We start from the raw sequence: 14,271 nt of genomic DNA, 5'->3' as shown, positions 1-14,271 counted from the left end.
CTGTGGGATAGGTTTGGTCAAAATACAGGGCCCTCTGTTCCCCTCAGAAGGGTGTCACCCACTATGACTGCCCTTTTCTTTTTAATGCCAGAGGCGCTGATCCATCTGACAGACTAAGTATAATTGGGAGGCTGTTTGGGCAGGTTATTTTCTTTGATGGCACCTGGCTGACCCTCTGGATCCAGGGCCTCATACCTACTCTGGGTAGGTGATAGGGGTCAGAGGATTTTTTATTAACTCCCCAAGCAGGAACTAATTTCCCCTCCCTTTCATCTACTAGGTCTGCTCCTTCTGCCTAGTGGTGAGAGACAGGGAAGTCCACTGACTCCTGTGGGGGCTTCTTTCAGGTATGGAGGGGTGAAACTCCACCAGTGTTGCCCTGTTCTTCTAAGAATGTTTACATTCTTGTAACGAAGTTTCTTACGCAGTTTTATGTAAATAATTATTGTTTTTACATTCTTCTCTGGAGAAGGAGAAATCTGATGAACTGTTGTCTTGTCCGGTGTCATTGGAGAGGTGGCACATGCTTCTTGGGGGGTTCTGTTTGGGTTGGCACACTTTTACTAGCCATAGCTTTTAATCATTTGGAGACCATTGCTGAAAAAAAAAAACAAACAAAAAAACCAGAACCAAAACAAGCAAACAAAATCCCAACACAAAATAAAAACCCCACAACCAGGAGGATGACTGCAACCCAGCCTGCTTACTTTGCCTGTGTACACCATCGTGCTGTGCCCCTGTTTGCCCACTCCTGGCTGCCACCCTCCCTAGAGTCTTCTTTAAAGGAGGAAGCCCCTTCCTGAGCCTGAGTGGCCAAAGAGAAGGAAAGGGAACCTGGTCAGGTCCCTTTTGAAAGCCTCTCAGATGGCATGGATTGGGATGAAATGAGGTGCAGAGAAAAGGATACAACCTTGCAATAATTGTACTCACTGAAATCTTGAACTCAGGGAATGAAGTGAATGAAGAGACAGGAGTAGTAACTGATGAAATGAAATTGTGTTAATGCACCTGTCTGGTTGCCTGGGATATATTATACTTACATTAAATAAGGTGATGTATCTGGCACTGAAACAGTCCTAAGGCCACAAAAAATGGGACCTCAAAGACAAGTACTTTTGCTAAATTTGGAATAGTGTGTTTAAACAAAACACAGGGAATTGAAGAAAGCCAATTATAGGGAAAAATCCTAAACAATTCTTTGCAGACATGGGATATCAGAAAAGTATCTGGAAGCAAATTGTTTTGTGCAAATTTATGGTGCGAGGAAACGGTTGTGATACTTATATCAGTGAAGGGGTATCAAAGGTGATACAAAGGTAATACAGAGACTCCATCATCAGAAGGCATGAAAAGACACCTTGTTGTTTAAAATCTACAGTTCTTATAGAAACAATGGTGGACCTGAGACCTGATTGGCCTTTAGGAATCTTCTCTCACACTATTGGTGACCTATGAATAGCACACTCTGGAGAACCATATCTATAAACAATGGTTACAGAAAGACATGTAATAATTGTTTAAATTCTTTTCCTCTAAGTTTCCCACAGCTTCTACACAGCTTCCCAGGATTTTCCTGGGAGAACCATGTCTCTTTCTGTTCAGAAGGTATGTAATTCCTGCATCACACTCTGTATACTAAAAAAAAGAAAAATGAGGAGCTGTGTTTGCAAATCTTCTGCAGGGCCCTTTGAAGAAGGAAGAACAAACATTGCTCAAGAGGTTTATCAGTTACCAATCAAAACCTCATTCAAAAGCTGATTTAGAATGGCCAGAGAGACTTTCAACATATGCTGTTGAATTCTCTCCAATCTCTTGTGCAAGGGGTAATTATTAATTCTAAGAAATCAGTTACTAATTCTAATATAGTAACAAACCATCATCAGTCTGCCAAAGGACTGGCAGTCCAACTTGTCAAAATCCATTTCCCAGTAAATAAGGTATTAATAAACATGTGCACACACTTAAGTAAGCCAAATTTGGCAAGTTGAGTAACATCTGCTTGCCACAGCTGCAAAGTCATTAGGCCTCTGGGGTTTATCCCAGCCAGTAAGGTTCAGCAAGCCTTGGCTGACATTCATTGAAATTGCTTTTTGCAGTGTGTGTACAGTTCGATAGAAGAATCATGCAAAGCTTTTGGCCTATGCAGTCATGTCCTGAAAGGACAACTCAAGTGATATAAATGAACTTGGGTCTGAATTACATCCCCAAAGTTTTCAAAACAAATGAGTGTGTCTACTGCACAGGCAGAATTGACCAAATTCAGACATGTAAGAAAAATTCTGTAAAGCCATGGCAACAGCCTTTAATAAAACCAGGCCAAGGTGAATTTGTGACATTCCAGGGCTTTGAGCTGTATATGAAGATGATGCTTTTTTTTTTTTTTTTTTTTTTAGAAAGGCCAGCAGCAGGTCTTAGGACCCTGCAGCCAGTGACCACGGTCCCGGTAGCAGGCCAAAAGCAGCCGGCAGGGCAGGGTCTTTGTTTTCATCTTCCGTCCCCACCATGCTGGCAGCGTCTCGGCAACTCCTCCGGCATTTTTCCCCTCCCCCGCCAAAATGGGAGGGAGGATTGCAGGAGCGGCCGAACGCCTCCTCCTCCTACACCCACTCTCTCCAGGGTCCCTGGTCCGTGTTGGCAAATAGGAATGTGAAAAATGCATATTTTATGATTGGCTTTTGGCAAATATTAGAATGAATATTATCTGTGTTATGTTAGAAAGTTATGCTGTATTAATTTTCTTAAGTAGTGTATTAAATATAGTTTTAGGTTATAACATAATGTTAAAATAGAAACTATGTATGTAGGATATTTTTTTCTACATAAAGGACTCACACCAAGATGGCAGTCACAGGACACCTAAATCTTTCAGAGAAAGAGAATTTATTGCTCCCTTATCAGCAGAAACTAATTTCTTCCCGCCTTGCTCAGCCATGAAGATGCCGTTAGGATTAAGACGAAGAAGTTGACACTGACCAGACTGAATCCTTTGTTTGAATGGAATTTATGCATCATGTATGAGACGTATGAATATGCAACGGACCATTGCTTTTTAGGGTTAATCCTTTGTTAACTGGCGTCCTTTTTCGGGCTTATTTTGCCTAGGAAAAGGTACCCGAACGTCCGTAACTCTTTGTTTTTTATTGTCTCATATTGTCCTAATCTCAATTGTCCAAATTTTATTACTCTAATTATATTACTATTTTTATAACCATTTTATTACTATTAAACTTTTAAAATTTTAAAAACAAGTGATTGGCATTTTTCACAGGAAGGATAGGTTCTTCCAGGCATATGAAATTCCATCCTGAATTCGGGGTTCTTGGCACCACCCATGTCTGCCCAGGACAAGCGGGTGATCCACGCTCCCCCCTGTACCTCCCTTCCCTACGATACAAGTGGTTGTTGCCCAGATCTCTGATTCGCGGCCCCATCCCCATTCCCCCCGGGGCAGGAGACCGGTGGCAGCATTGTCGCAGACCGCACCTCCTGCTGCACCTCCTGCCTGATGAGAGCGGGAGGGGTGAGGCACCCCGAGTACCGGTGGGAACCCCACGGAGCAAGAGCACGCCCCCGTCCAACAGAGAGTTGGTCTGAGAAAAATGTTGGTCCAAAGAAAAGCACTGAGTTTCAAAGTTCTCAGCTTGGCGGCACTAGCAGTCAATTGTCGAGCGGCGCCTCTGCTGCGGAACAGGCTGGTGTTTCCTTTCACCGTCCCAGCCCCTGCCTCAGGGAAGCATGCCTCAGGACAGTCCAAAGAAGGCAGAGGGGAGACTGGGCTGGTTGCAGGCTCCGAAGCAGGCTACGAAGCGGAGGACGAAGCCTCTGAAAGTGGCGGGGGCAGAGCGAATCCACTGCAAGAGCAGGTTGCGAAGCGGAGGTTGCAGCTTCCGCTGGCGCAGCGGCAGCAGCCGCCACAGATTGCTGGGGTTCTTCCCCTATGGCGTGATGTGCCGCCAGTCTGCGGCGCGGGGGGGGCTGGCCCCCGCGGCTGCCGCAGCCGGGGCTCCGATCGGCGCGATGGCCACAGCTGCGCGAGAAAGCGCCGCCACAGTTTTTCTCGGTCCCGGTGAGGGCGGCGTCTCTGCCACTGCCGCTGCCGAAGCGGTCGCGGAGCCGGCGGCAGCAGTCAGCTCGGAGCCAGTCGAAACAAAGAAACAGCAGCTGCTCCATCCAGAGCGGGGGTATGTAGCTATGATATTTTATGAAAAATCCTTTGCTAGGATTTTTCTCCCGAGAAGCTGAGGAGCCTCAGGAAAGAAATGTAAACAATAACAATCTGCTGCTGTGGAATGCAACAAGTGCATCTGTGATTGGTGGATGTTGGTTGTTTCTAACTGATGGCCAATCACAGTCAGCTGGCTCGGACTCTCTGGGAGTCAGGAGCTTTTTTTATTCATTCCGTTCCTGTTCTTTTTAGCCTTGTGATGAGTCCTTTTCTCTCTATTCTTTTAGTATAGTTTTAATATAGCATTTTAATATAATATATCATAATATAATAAATCAGCCTTCTGAAACATGGAGTCAAGATTCTCGTCTCCTCAGACACAGCACCAGCCATAAGGGTGGGTGCCACCAGCGCCGCAGTGGGACGGCCTGCAGCGGGGGTGAGCCGGGCAGGGAATGCCGGAAATGCCACTGAGTGCAACTGCACTCCAGCCGCCGTCCTCGGTGCGGGAAGAGTCGGAGCCGGCGGAAATGGAGCGGGACGTTCCGCCAGAGCCGATCGAGACACGGTTCCCGGAGGCATTACGGGCGAAAAACCTGTCGGCTCTGTCACTTTCTGATATAAAGGTCTCCTTGAGCCAGGTCTTATGAGCTCTTGGAGATCTGTATCACGCCTGAGATAGCTCAGCTACCTCAGATGGCCTAAAATCAGCGGGATGGCTTCTGGGGTAGTGTTGGAAACAGAAAAGTTTTAATAAAAGGCAAAATAACAAAGCTCATTACAGAGAAAATCCGAGCCAGGGCCAAGAGGCTCTTGCTCCTGGTAAAACACCTCACAAAAGTGATTCGTTCCTTTGTTCTCTTTTTCTGGTAAATTGCTTAGGCGGGATTTTTTGGCTTCTGTCCAGTTGGCTATCCTTAAGTTTGTGGGGAAGTCCCCAAGGTCCTATGAGGTGTCATTTTACGTAATTGAGGAGAGAAACTTCTGGGCTTTTTCCTTTTCAAGGAGACAAAGGATAATTTGGTCAATAGGAGTTGCATATTCCTAGAACTTTCCTGTTCCCCGGGGTCTTGTGCCAAAGGGCTTTAGAAATGCATTTCCAGGTAATGACCAGCGTGGATGGCAGTTAGCAAACAATCACTGATGGATTCCCAAGTCTCGGAATGGAATGCAGGGCCCGTGCCTGCATCTGCTGCAAACCCATGATCTATGGCCCAGGCCAGCTGATCGCAGAGAGCTTCCTCTGAGACAGCAAGTCTCAGAGGAATTATCAGATTCCTCCATTTGTTCATCTCTGGAAAGCTGGTTCCCCATTTTTAAGGAAAACCTGTTCCTCAGCAGGCATCCACTTCAAGAGACAGACAGTCTGCTGTGTCAGGAAAAGACATCCCCCACTCAGTTCTCGGCCTCCTGGGGCCGACACCTGCGGTCAGGACTAGTCCTCTCAGGAAGACATGGGACTGATTACAGTTACCTCACTAGGAGGGCAGAAGGTGTCCAATCTATCTTGCAGGGAATGCTGGAGGTCAGCCCGAGTTCCTCTAATGGAGAGATCCAGACGGTCTCCAGTTTCTGCCAGACACATGACACAGACTGGGATGACTATTACTAACCCCAGCCATGTCTGTACCCTTGGAGAAGTCAGCAATGTCAGTCCAATGTTCAGACACACTTCAGAGGAGTCATCAAAAAATCAAGGCAGAGTGTTCACCCACACGAGGGGTCACCAATTGTCGTGCGACCCCCGCGCCCCGCCCCCCCCCCCGGGTGTACCCAACATCGGAAGTCACTAATTATCATGCGACTCCATGAAGGGCTGATCGATGCAACACACTCAGATCACCAGTTATCACTTATCACTATCAGGGGTAGTAGGGACAGCCAAAGGTGTTATGAATAAAAAGTTTTTTTAGGTTGCAGAGTTAAAAACAAGTCAAACCAGTGCTGTTAAGTTAGTTTCATTGTTAAGAGTTCTTCTTCAATTATCTGTTAATGGTTGGTGATTAACCATTGTCACCCTGATGCTTGCCAGGGAGGGACACTGGGACAGACCCTCCAGGTACCAGGAGAATGGGAGTGGCATTAGAGCTAGTATGCAGATGAGAAATGCATTGCGCCCTGAATTTTGCAGTTTTCCAGGAAAACCCCTAAGAATTACGAGCCAACATAGAACTAAGTGACCTAAGACGTCTAAGGATGGGAATGTAGTCCAGTACCTGCTTGGATCCTTTTTGCTTCTCACCCTAACCTGAAAAGATGTTGCTTAAAGAGACAACCCGGGGTCTTGGACCAAAAAGGCAGAATCTGCTAATCTCCCGTGAGGATGGAATCCCCAGCTCTGCCTGCAGACCAGCAGACAAAGCTGCATCACCCTCCTTCTCCGTGCCACTCCTGGGAGCAGCGGCGGCGTGGGCGCGACCCGTTGATTTCTCCCCAGCTGAGCTGATTCTTTTTAATAAAGGCATTAAAAAGGAGAAAGATCTCCTGCCCATTTATTTCAAAAGGTAATACAGAGACTCCCATCATCAGAAGGCATGAAAAGACACTTTATTATTAGAAATCTGCAGTTCTTACAGAAACAATGGTGGACCTGAGACCTGATTGGCCTTTAGGAATCTTCTGTCATACTATTGGTGACCTATGAATAGCACACTCTGGAGAACCATATCTATAAACAATGGTTACAGAAAGACATGTAATAATTGTTTAAATTCTTTTCCTCTAAGTTTCCCACAGCTTCTACACAGCTTCCCAGGATTTTCCTGGGAGAACCATGTCTCTCTCTGTTCAGAGGATATGTAATTACTACAATATTTATGCTCAAAAATGTAACTTATTTTCTTTTTGGTCCTGTTTCTCCCTTTTATAATTGAATAGAGGACACTGGATACTTTAAGTTCTGAATATTTTCAGGATTACCCTTAGCTGTAAATAATAGGAAAAGACAGTAAGTGAGTTGTTTCAAAAGAGAAATGGAAAAGTCATTTGGAAAAATTTATTTAATAAACAAAGTGGGAGATGTGGGGGTCAGGGGTGAGAAAGCTATCTCAGGAATGGCTTGAGAAAGCACCGTTGTCTAAGTCAGGAGAAATTAATTCCTTTCCCATGGTTCAAATGCTGTACTCCCTTTCACATCCCACTCATCCTGTACCCTTTATGTCTTTCATTAGTTACTCCTGTGAAAACTTTTCCCTTCCCATCCCCCTCCATGTAGCTGTGCACAAAAGCTGTAACTTTCCCCAAAGATGGGGCACTCGCCATGGTGTCCTTCTGCTGGTTGTTAACCGATCCTGCTGTCCCTCCATCTCACCGTCTGTCCCTCAGCCTACCCTCCATGTTTTCCTATCCCTTTTGGAAGCCCCTTGTGTGTGCTGGTTGTGCAAATGACATTTGGCAGTTGTAATGTACTCAGCCTATGAAATTCTAACAGTCACAGAAGGTTATCTATGGTGAGTGACTAATACCTTCTAAATTAAGGCCTGTAATTGTACTACAGTGATTAATGCATTAAATCACCCATTTTTTACATGTAGGACACTTACAAATGTGTATCTTATTGTATCTCTAATCTCACCTATCATGTACAATAAGCAGGTGAAATACATGAGCATTTCCCCTAGGCTCCTTCTACACCAGGCTTTCATCCACACAAGATCAACGCTGTAATAAAGTCATCATTTCTGGAGATGCACATTCTAAGATCTTGCATAGGTAATGCCATTAAGTTCCTTTACCTTATGAGTCCCAGTTAAAATTGCCATAATAAATGCCAAGAATTATTTAATTAGTTGATTTTTTCCTATATGGATTTCATAGCTAACATTGGAAAAATCTGTGGTCTCTTCAATAAACCGCTAACTTTATTTAAAAAAAAGGACAAAAAACCAGTATTTTGGGAATAATTAAAGTGTTCTAGAAAGATTTTTATCAAAGCAGTGAACTCAACAGTTTGTCCACATAATGGAGAGAATAAGAAAAGATAAAATTCTACATGTACAAAGTTAATATTCTCTCTTTATGTATATCGAAGAATCTAAGATGAACTTCTGCAAATTATTTTTTTCCTGTGCTAGGTAACATTGATTTTGATCTCAATCTCCTTCTGTGAGCTTTTTTTCTTAGTGAGACTAAAGACTTTGAAGATGCAGGTTTTTGCATTTATCTGCCTTTAGAACCTTGGCTGTCACTGACTTCAGTTACAAATATGACTATGTTAATTTGAGCAAAGAAGAGAAAAGCAGGTTCAGTAAAGGCTAACTGAGCAAAGCTTGATCAATTGAATAAAGTGCTCTATCCATCTCAACCTAAGGAGAATTCAATGTATTACATTTTATCTTGAAAATGATGATACTTTCATTTTAGCACACACTGAAACCAAAGATTCTCTGTTGAATTTAACATGGTCAGATCTTGGCAAAAAGAAACCCTCAGAGTATCAATGCAGGATGACCCCCAGCCGGGGAATAACATGCAGTGACTCCATGATTCAGAAGGCTGAACAATTGCTTTATTAAGCTATAATATATTACACTATATTACACTACTACTATACTATACTAAAGAAAAACCTTTGACCCTTTCAGACAGTCACAACACAGCTTTTTCCTAATTGGTCAATCAATCCAAACAACCATCACCAGAGTTCAATTAACAAATCCCTTTTGGTAAACAATCTCCATAACACATTCCACATGTGCCAAACAACAGGTGCAGCAAATAGAGATAAGAATTGTTTTCTCTTCTCTCTCTGAGCATTCTCACTGCCTTCCCCAGGAAAAATCCTGGGAGATAGAATTATGTCTCCGTTCAAAGAGTAAGTTGTGCTTACCCTGCTTTAGATTTTTAAACCCAAGTAAAAATATGCAAAAGGATAGTGATGGAGGAACTGGTTCAGCTTGCTCTACTTCTCTCCCAGATCTGAGGAGGTTGAAGGAGAAAAATGTTCTCCCACAGTTTATTATGGGTAAAATGCAGCCCTGGATTGTCTGACCTCCACAGCTGTACAGGATAAATCCCTGTTTTGGGCCCTACTGTCAGGCCAGCTAGCCAGAGCAGCAGCAGTAGCTGCCCCTTGATGCCACTCAGAGTAGAAGGAGACTTTTGTTTGGGCAACATCCACCGGCCAGCTGTTCCCTGTATCCTGCAAAAAAAAGGCTGACTGGAGCTGAAATCTGGTTTTACTCTAACTTAAATACCTTTCAAATGCTGGGGCTGTAGCAAAATGACCTGTGGCAGCTTTCATGTTATTCAGTTGTCTGGCATCGGGATATGAGTGTACACGTGAAGTACTTGCACAAACTCAGGTTCTGCCATGGAATCACACAATGCATGTGGGATTGAGAAAGACAGGAGAGAGCCTTAAGACATTAATTTCTGCAGTGTTAACAGAAAGAGGAGATTAAGGTAAAACGAAATCCACTGGTAAGACCAGAAGAAATGTCCCACAAAATTGAAAACTGTACATGCTGACAATATGCCAGGGTTGTGCATGAAGCTGGGATTTAAAAGTCAGCACCTCCCCAACATCTTTGTGGCTCCTGTGGTACTTGAGACATGTCAGTCAACAACAGCATACTCAGCCAGGATGGCTGGCTTGGTCCATGCTGGCCACTTCTCCAGATGTAAAAATTACACATGAATTGTGACATGTCATGTTGTGCCACTCAAAAACACAAGGGATGAGGAGAGCATAAAACCGGCACATCCCTTCTTGCACTCCCAGAACATTATTCTTTTAAGGATCTCCAGAGTGGTTTAGTACCAGAGCATGTGATATCCTAGAGAAAAAAATCCTTAACTTCGAAAGATTCCTGCAGGCATTAAAAGAAGAACTTGAAGTCTCAATACTAGATCACATTTTTTACCAGAAAGCAGGTAGAAGTAATCTTCTGTTCAAGAGGGAGGACTGATGGGTGACCACATGAACTCCCAAGCTGGGTGGCTGCTTCCTCTGGCTCTTATGTCCAGGGCAGGAGGGGCCCCAGCATGGTGCAGACAAGAAAGACCCACCCATTAGAGAGCAGTGTGGGAGGCTGTGCTTCCCAGTGGCCACCATAGCCCTCTCTGGAGAGATGCCTTTCCACTCCAGCTCCTGCCCCACAGCAGGGAATCAATTGATGGGGTGAATACAGAATAGAAAAACACAGCAGTTGTTCTGCAGTTCCTTCCACCGCGCCCAGTGCTCAGTTTAGCCAACCTCCACTAAGTAGTGCTTTGCACTCCTGATCTTATTCCAACAGCACCTGCTAGCCAGGAGTAACTGGAAAAAGTGCTTGGAGCAGGATGCCACATCACTTCTGGCTTCATCCACACCTGAAAGTCCAACCTTTCAGGCATGAAATGTGTTTCACTTTTGTATGTCCTCTTCCTGTATTTTTTCTGCCTGTTTTGATGTGACAGCAGTTTCTGCTCATTTTGTGCTATCAACACAAGCCCTAAAACACTGCTCTTATCTATACCTGTTCCTGCCATGGAATGTCACTGCCTAAAGAAAAGACAGATGCTGCAGATGCCAAGAAGAAGCTTCTGTGATTCACTGCCTCCGAAGCAACCATCACGTCACAAATAATATTTTCCTGAAAAGAGCATGCTTGCCATTTTCAGTAACCCCACCCATTGCTGATACTGTTTTCTTTGTACATTTGAGAGAATTTGGTGCCTGGTCACCTTTGCTCCTGGCTTTGTGGCCAGTGCACCAGTACTGATGGAGCTGAAATAGCCTTCAGCAGTGAACAGCTGTTGTTTTTAAGAGCAGAACCAATTCTCTATGACCATACCAAGGATTAAAGCAGTTGCTCAAGTGGAACATTTGTCAGTTATCACAAATTTGTGCTTTTGAGGGTTTCTTGCATTTCCTAACTTCTACAAGTTATATTGAAACAGTTGTGTTTGGCATGTGTACATGCAAGTCTATCTACATTTGGAATTTAAAATGTATCACAACCTACTTGGCAGCAGTTTCCCTGTAAGCTTTAGCATATACTTATGGCTCTGCACAATCATTCTTCATTTCTTTTTCTGTGGCTCTGCTAATCAAAGCCTCAGCTCACTTTCCTATTAAGGTCCAAACTCTCTTCACTCTGTTAAAGAGAAAAATACTCATCAAAGGTCTTTGAACCTTTGATTTTTTTATTGGTGTAATCCTGATGATTGCATAGGACTCTTTCTGACCAGCAGCCTATGATTTGTGCCGTTCTCACTCAGTAAACAATTCTTTTCCACAGCGCTTAAATATGTAATTGCAGGGCAGAGGCTGTTGTTCCCTAGGAAAAGCACTTATGAACATGGCTTGCACTAAGTGTCGAGGTTTCAGTGTAATTATGGGCTAATATTTCTATGGTTTACATGCTGGATTTCTTTCCAGGGTCCAAATTATGAACATGGGATTTGGCTTCCCTATTGTGAACTTCCTCTTCAAGTGCATGACTAATCTGGAGAGAAAATTAATGCATGGGGACAACATAACAATGAGGCTACGCCTAAGCTTAATTAATTAATTAATTAATTAATTTATTTATTGAAACTATTTGTTTAGTTTTCAATGGTACTCATTTTGGAGCTGATGTGAGTTGAAAATATTCACTACCTCACAGAGCCGCGCCTGACAGACATCATGAAACAAAGATCTGACGTGCTGAATACTGCTGAGACAAAAACCTAAGAGGATTTGCAACGATTTCTAATTGGGCCAGCCTTGACCAGTGCCATGCCCATCTTTGGAGTCACCAGGAACTTGGTCTGCTGAACATGAAAGAAGCTTCAAGCAAGTTCTCACAGAACCAATCCTTGTAGTCCCACCAGCTACCAAAACCAGGCAATGCTAAACCAATACAATTTCACTCCATTCCATTCCATTTCATTCCATTCCATTCTTTTCAATTTCTTTCAGAATTTTATATTTTATCAATTACATTTAATTTAATTATATTTCCTTCCATTTCTATCCATTGTACTTCATTTGTTGATTTCTCATTTAATTTCCTTTAGTGAAATGAAAATTTCTCATTTCATGCAAGGAAATGAAATTTCAAAATTTCAATGAGTATCATTTGGTAAGGTTTGGTTAATTTCACTGCACTTCATTCCATTCCATTTCATTGTTTTAATGTAATTTCACAATTTACTCTTTTTCTTGCATTTCATTAAATGTCATTCTATTTCCTTTCCTGTCTTTTCATTTCACTTCATGCCTTGATTTCTCATTACATTTCCTTTCATGAAATGAAATCTCAAGATTTCAAGGAGTATTATTTCAGTAAGTTTCAATTAATTTCATTGCACTGCAGTTCATTCCAGTCCATTTCAACAATTTAACTGCTCCTAAGAATTTAAAAAAAATTAATTTAATTTTATACTATTTCCTTTCCTGCCTTTTCATTTCACGTCATTCCTTGAATTGTCATTCATTTAATTTCCTTCCTTTTTATATATTTTAGAGGAGGCAGATATTTGATTTACGTCTGCTGTCACCTAGTGACATAAGATATGGTTTGGTGACACAGCCTCAATGAAGAGACTGAAGGTCGGGACAATTAATCACATTCTTGTCCATAATTTAATATGAAGATATGTAGGCATATTTAGGACACTTAAGCATCCAAAGGTGAAGGCAGTGCTATTTTGGATTTCCAAGTATCTAAGAGGGAAACTGTCTTAGTTCACTTTGTTGTTGCCTAGAGCAGCCAAAGGCTGTTAATGATCTGTTGCACAGCCCTCATGTGTTGTGAAGACGCAAATTGATCCACAGTACCACAATGCACCCAGTCAGCCTCAAGTCACTGCAAATGCTGTAATGCAGATAAAATCAGAAGTCTGGGTAGATTTTCCAGAGTCCAGTTTTGCTCTAAAGAAGTGTAATGACAAACCCCACCTTCCCTTGGAAGGCAGCACATGGCCTTTCTTCTGCTTCTGGGAATCCTGACTGCATGGTCAGAAAGAGCTCATTGCTGAAAGGGGTCCCAGTTCTCATTCATTTCACTGGAAACTGAGAGCAGTGTGTATATCCAGAGCCTTCTGTCTGTAACAGCTCCTAGATTCAGAAATGCAGGGAACAGGAGCCTCCCAGACCAGAGAAAAATTACTAAAGAGACATCATTATCTTTAATGATGCTTATTCTTGGCAATTTTTCCTCCCACTTTTCCCATAAACCAAAGAGAACACTACAATCTAAGCCTTGTTGTAGGTATGCCTATCCCCAGTAAGATGTATTTGTGATAGAATCAGCCCAGCTCCTTAACCAAGAAGCTGGACACTTCACAGCTGTCATGATGTCCTTTTTAATGCCAGGCTTCAGCACTTCTGTAGCACTTCTGTAGCTTCTGCAGTCTACACTGCACACTGCTGCAATGTGAATGGATTTGTAAGAAAACCTGCTATTGTGGCACTTCTCTTCCCAAGTGGTTGCCCAAAATCTGATGGAAAAGCAAGCAGGAGGTGTACAAGCAGTTGGACTAACTCTCATTTTTGCTGCAGCACTTCAGTAAAAGCCAATTATACCGACCTCCAGTAATGGCTCTATCAGTGATAGACTGCAGACAATTTATAGTCATCGTCAATGAACAGGCTAAGTGAAGCTAAATAATTCTGCTAAACTTTTTAGTAAGTAATTAACCCTGAAATATTAACAACAGGCAGCTCTGGTAATGGTTATGAGAGAAATAACAACTGGTTGCACAGTTATTAGCATAAGAGCAGTGAACAAGGCAGGTGAAAGGGGTCCCAGCATGTGCTGTCATGGAATTAATAGAAGGGACAAGAGTGGCAAATGTGATTCCCTGAGGGCAGTGCAGTTCCAGGGGCTCACAGAGCTACTCGAAGACATGTGCTTTGGCAAGAGCAGCATGTACTCAGCAATACATGGATGGAAGTCAGAAGTGGATGGTAATAAGGAATGTTAAAAATAAATCCAGCCTCATCCACAGAAAATATGTGAACCTGACAGGTCAGCAGCTGGCAACTCTTTAGTTCAAGCAGTTATCCAGGGGACAAGAAATTCATACTGGAGCACCAGGAAGCAGGCAGATGAAATGACTGGCTGTGCACCCTGTGCTCCCTAACTGGACCGTATCAGTGCCAATTTTCTGAAGATGTGAGCTCACCAGTTTCA

At 43.1% G+C, this 14,271-nt stretch overlaps 1 protein-coding gene across 3 annotated transcripts; it reads left to right on the top strand.

Moving 5' to 3' along the window:
- The first annotated feature begins 2,880 nt into the window (after window positions 1-2,880).
- Window positions 2,881-7,524, top strand: LOC120500651. Of its 3 annotated transcripts, none has more exons than XM_039705813.1 (2): window positions 2,881-4,181; window positions 6,297-7,524. In XM_039705813.1, the coding sequence occupies exons 1-2, from the start codon at window positions 3,736-3,738 to the stop codon at window positions 6,343-6,345; spliced, it is 495 nt and encodes a 164-aa protein (XP_039561747.1). In that variant the 5' UTR covers window positions 2,881-3,735; the 3' UTR covers window positions 6,346-7,524. The 3 variants fall into 3 exon arrangements, with proteins under 3 accessions (XP_039561747.1, XP_039561746.1, XP_039561745.1); XM_039705812.1 differs by lacking the exon at window positions 6,297-7,524 and adding an exon at window positions 4,543-4,938; XM_039705811.1 differs by lacking the exon at window positions 6,297-7,524 and adding an exon at window positions 4,505-4,938.
- The last annotated feature ends 6,747 nt before the right edge of the window (window positions 7,525-14,271 follow it).

The sequence above is a fragment of the Passer montanus genome, unplaced genomic scaffold (assembly GCF_014805655.1).
Source record: "Passer montanus isolate IOZ18808 unplaced genomic scaffold, ASM1480565v1 scaffold185, whole genome shotgun sequence".
Lineage (NCBI taxonomy): Eukaryota > Metazoa > Chordata > Aves > Passeriformes > Passeridae > Passer > Passer montanus.
This window is presented reverse-complemented; position numbering and strand designations above follow the sequence as displayed.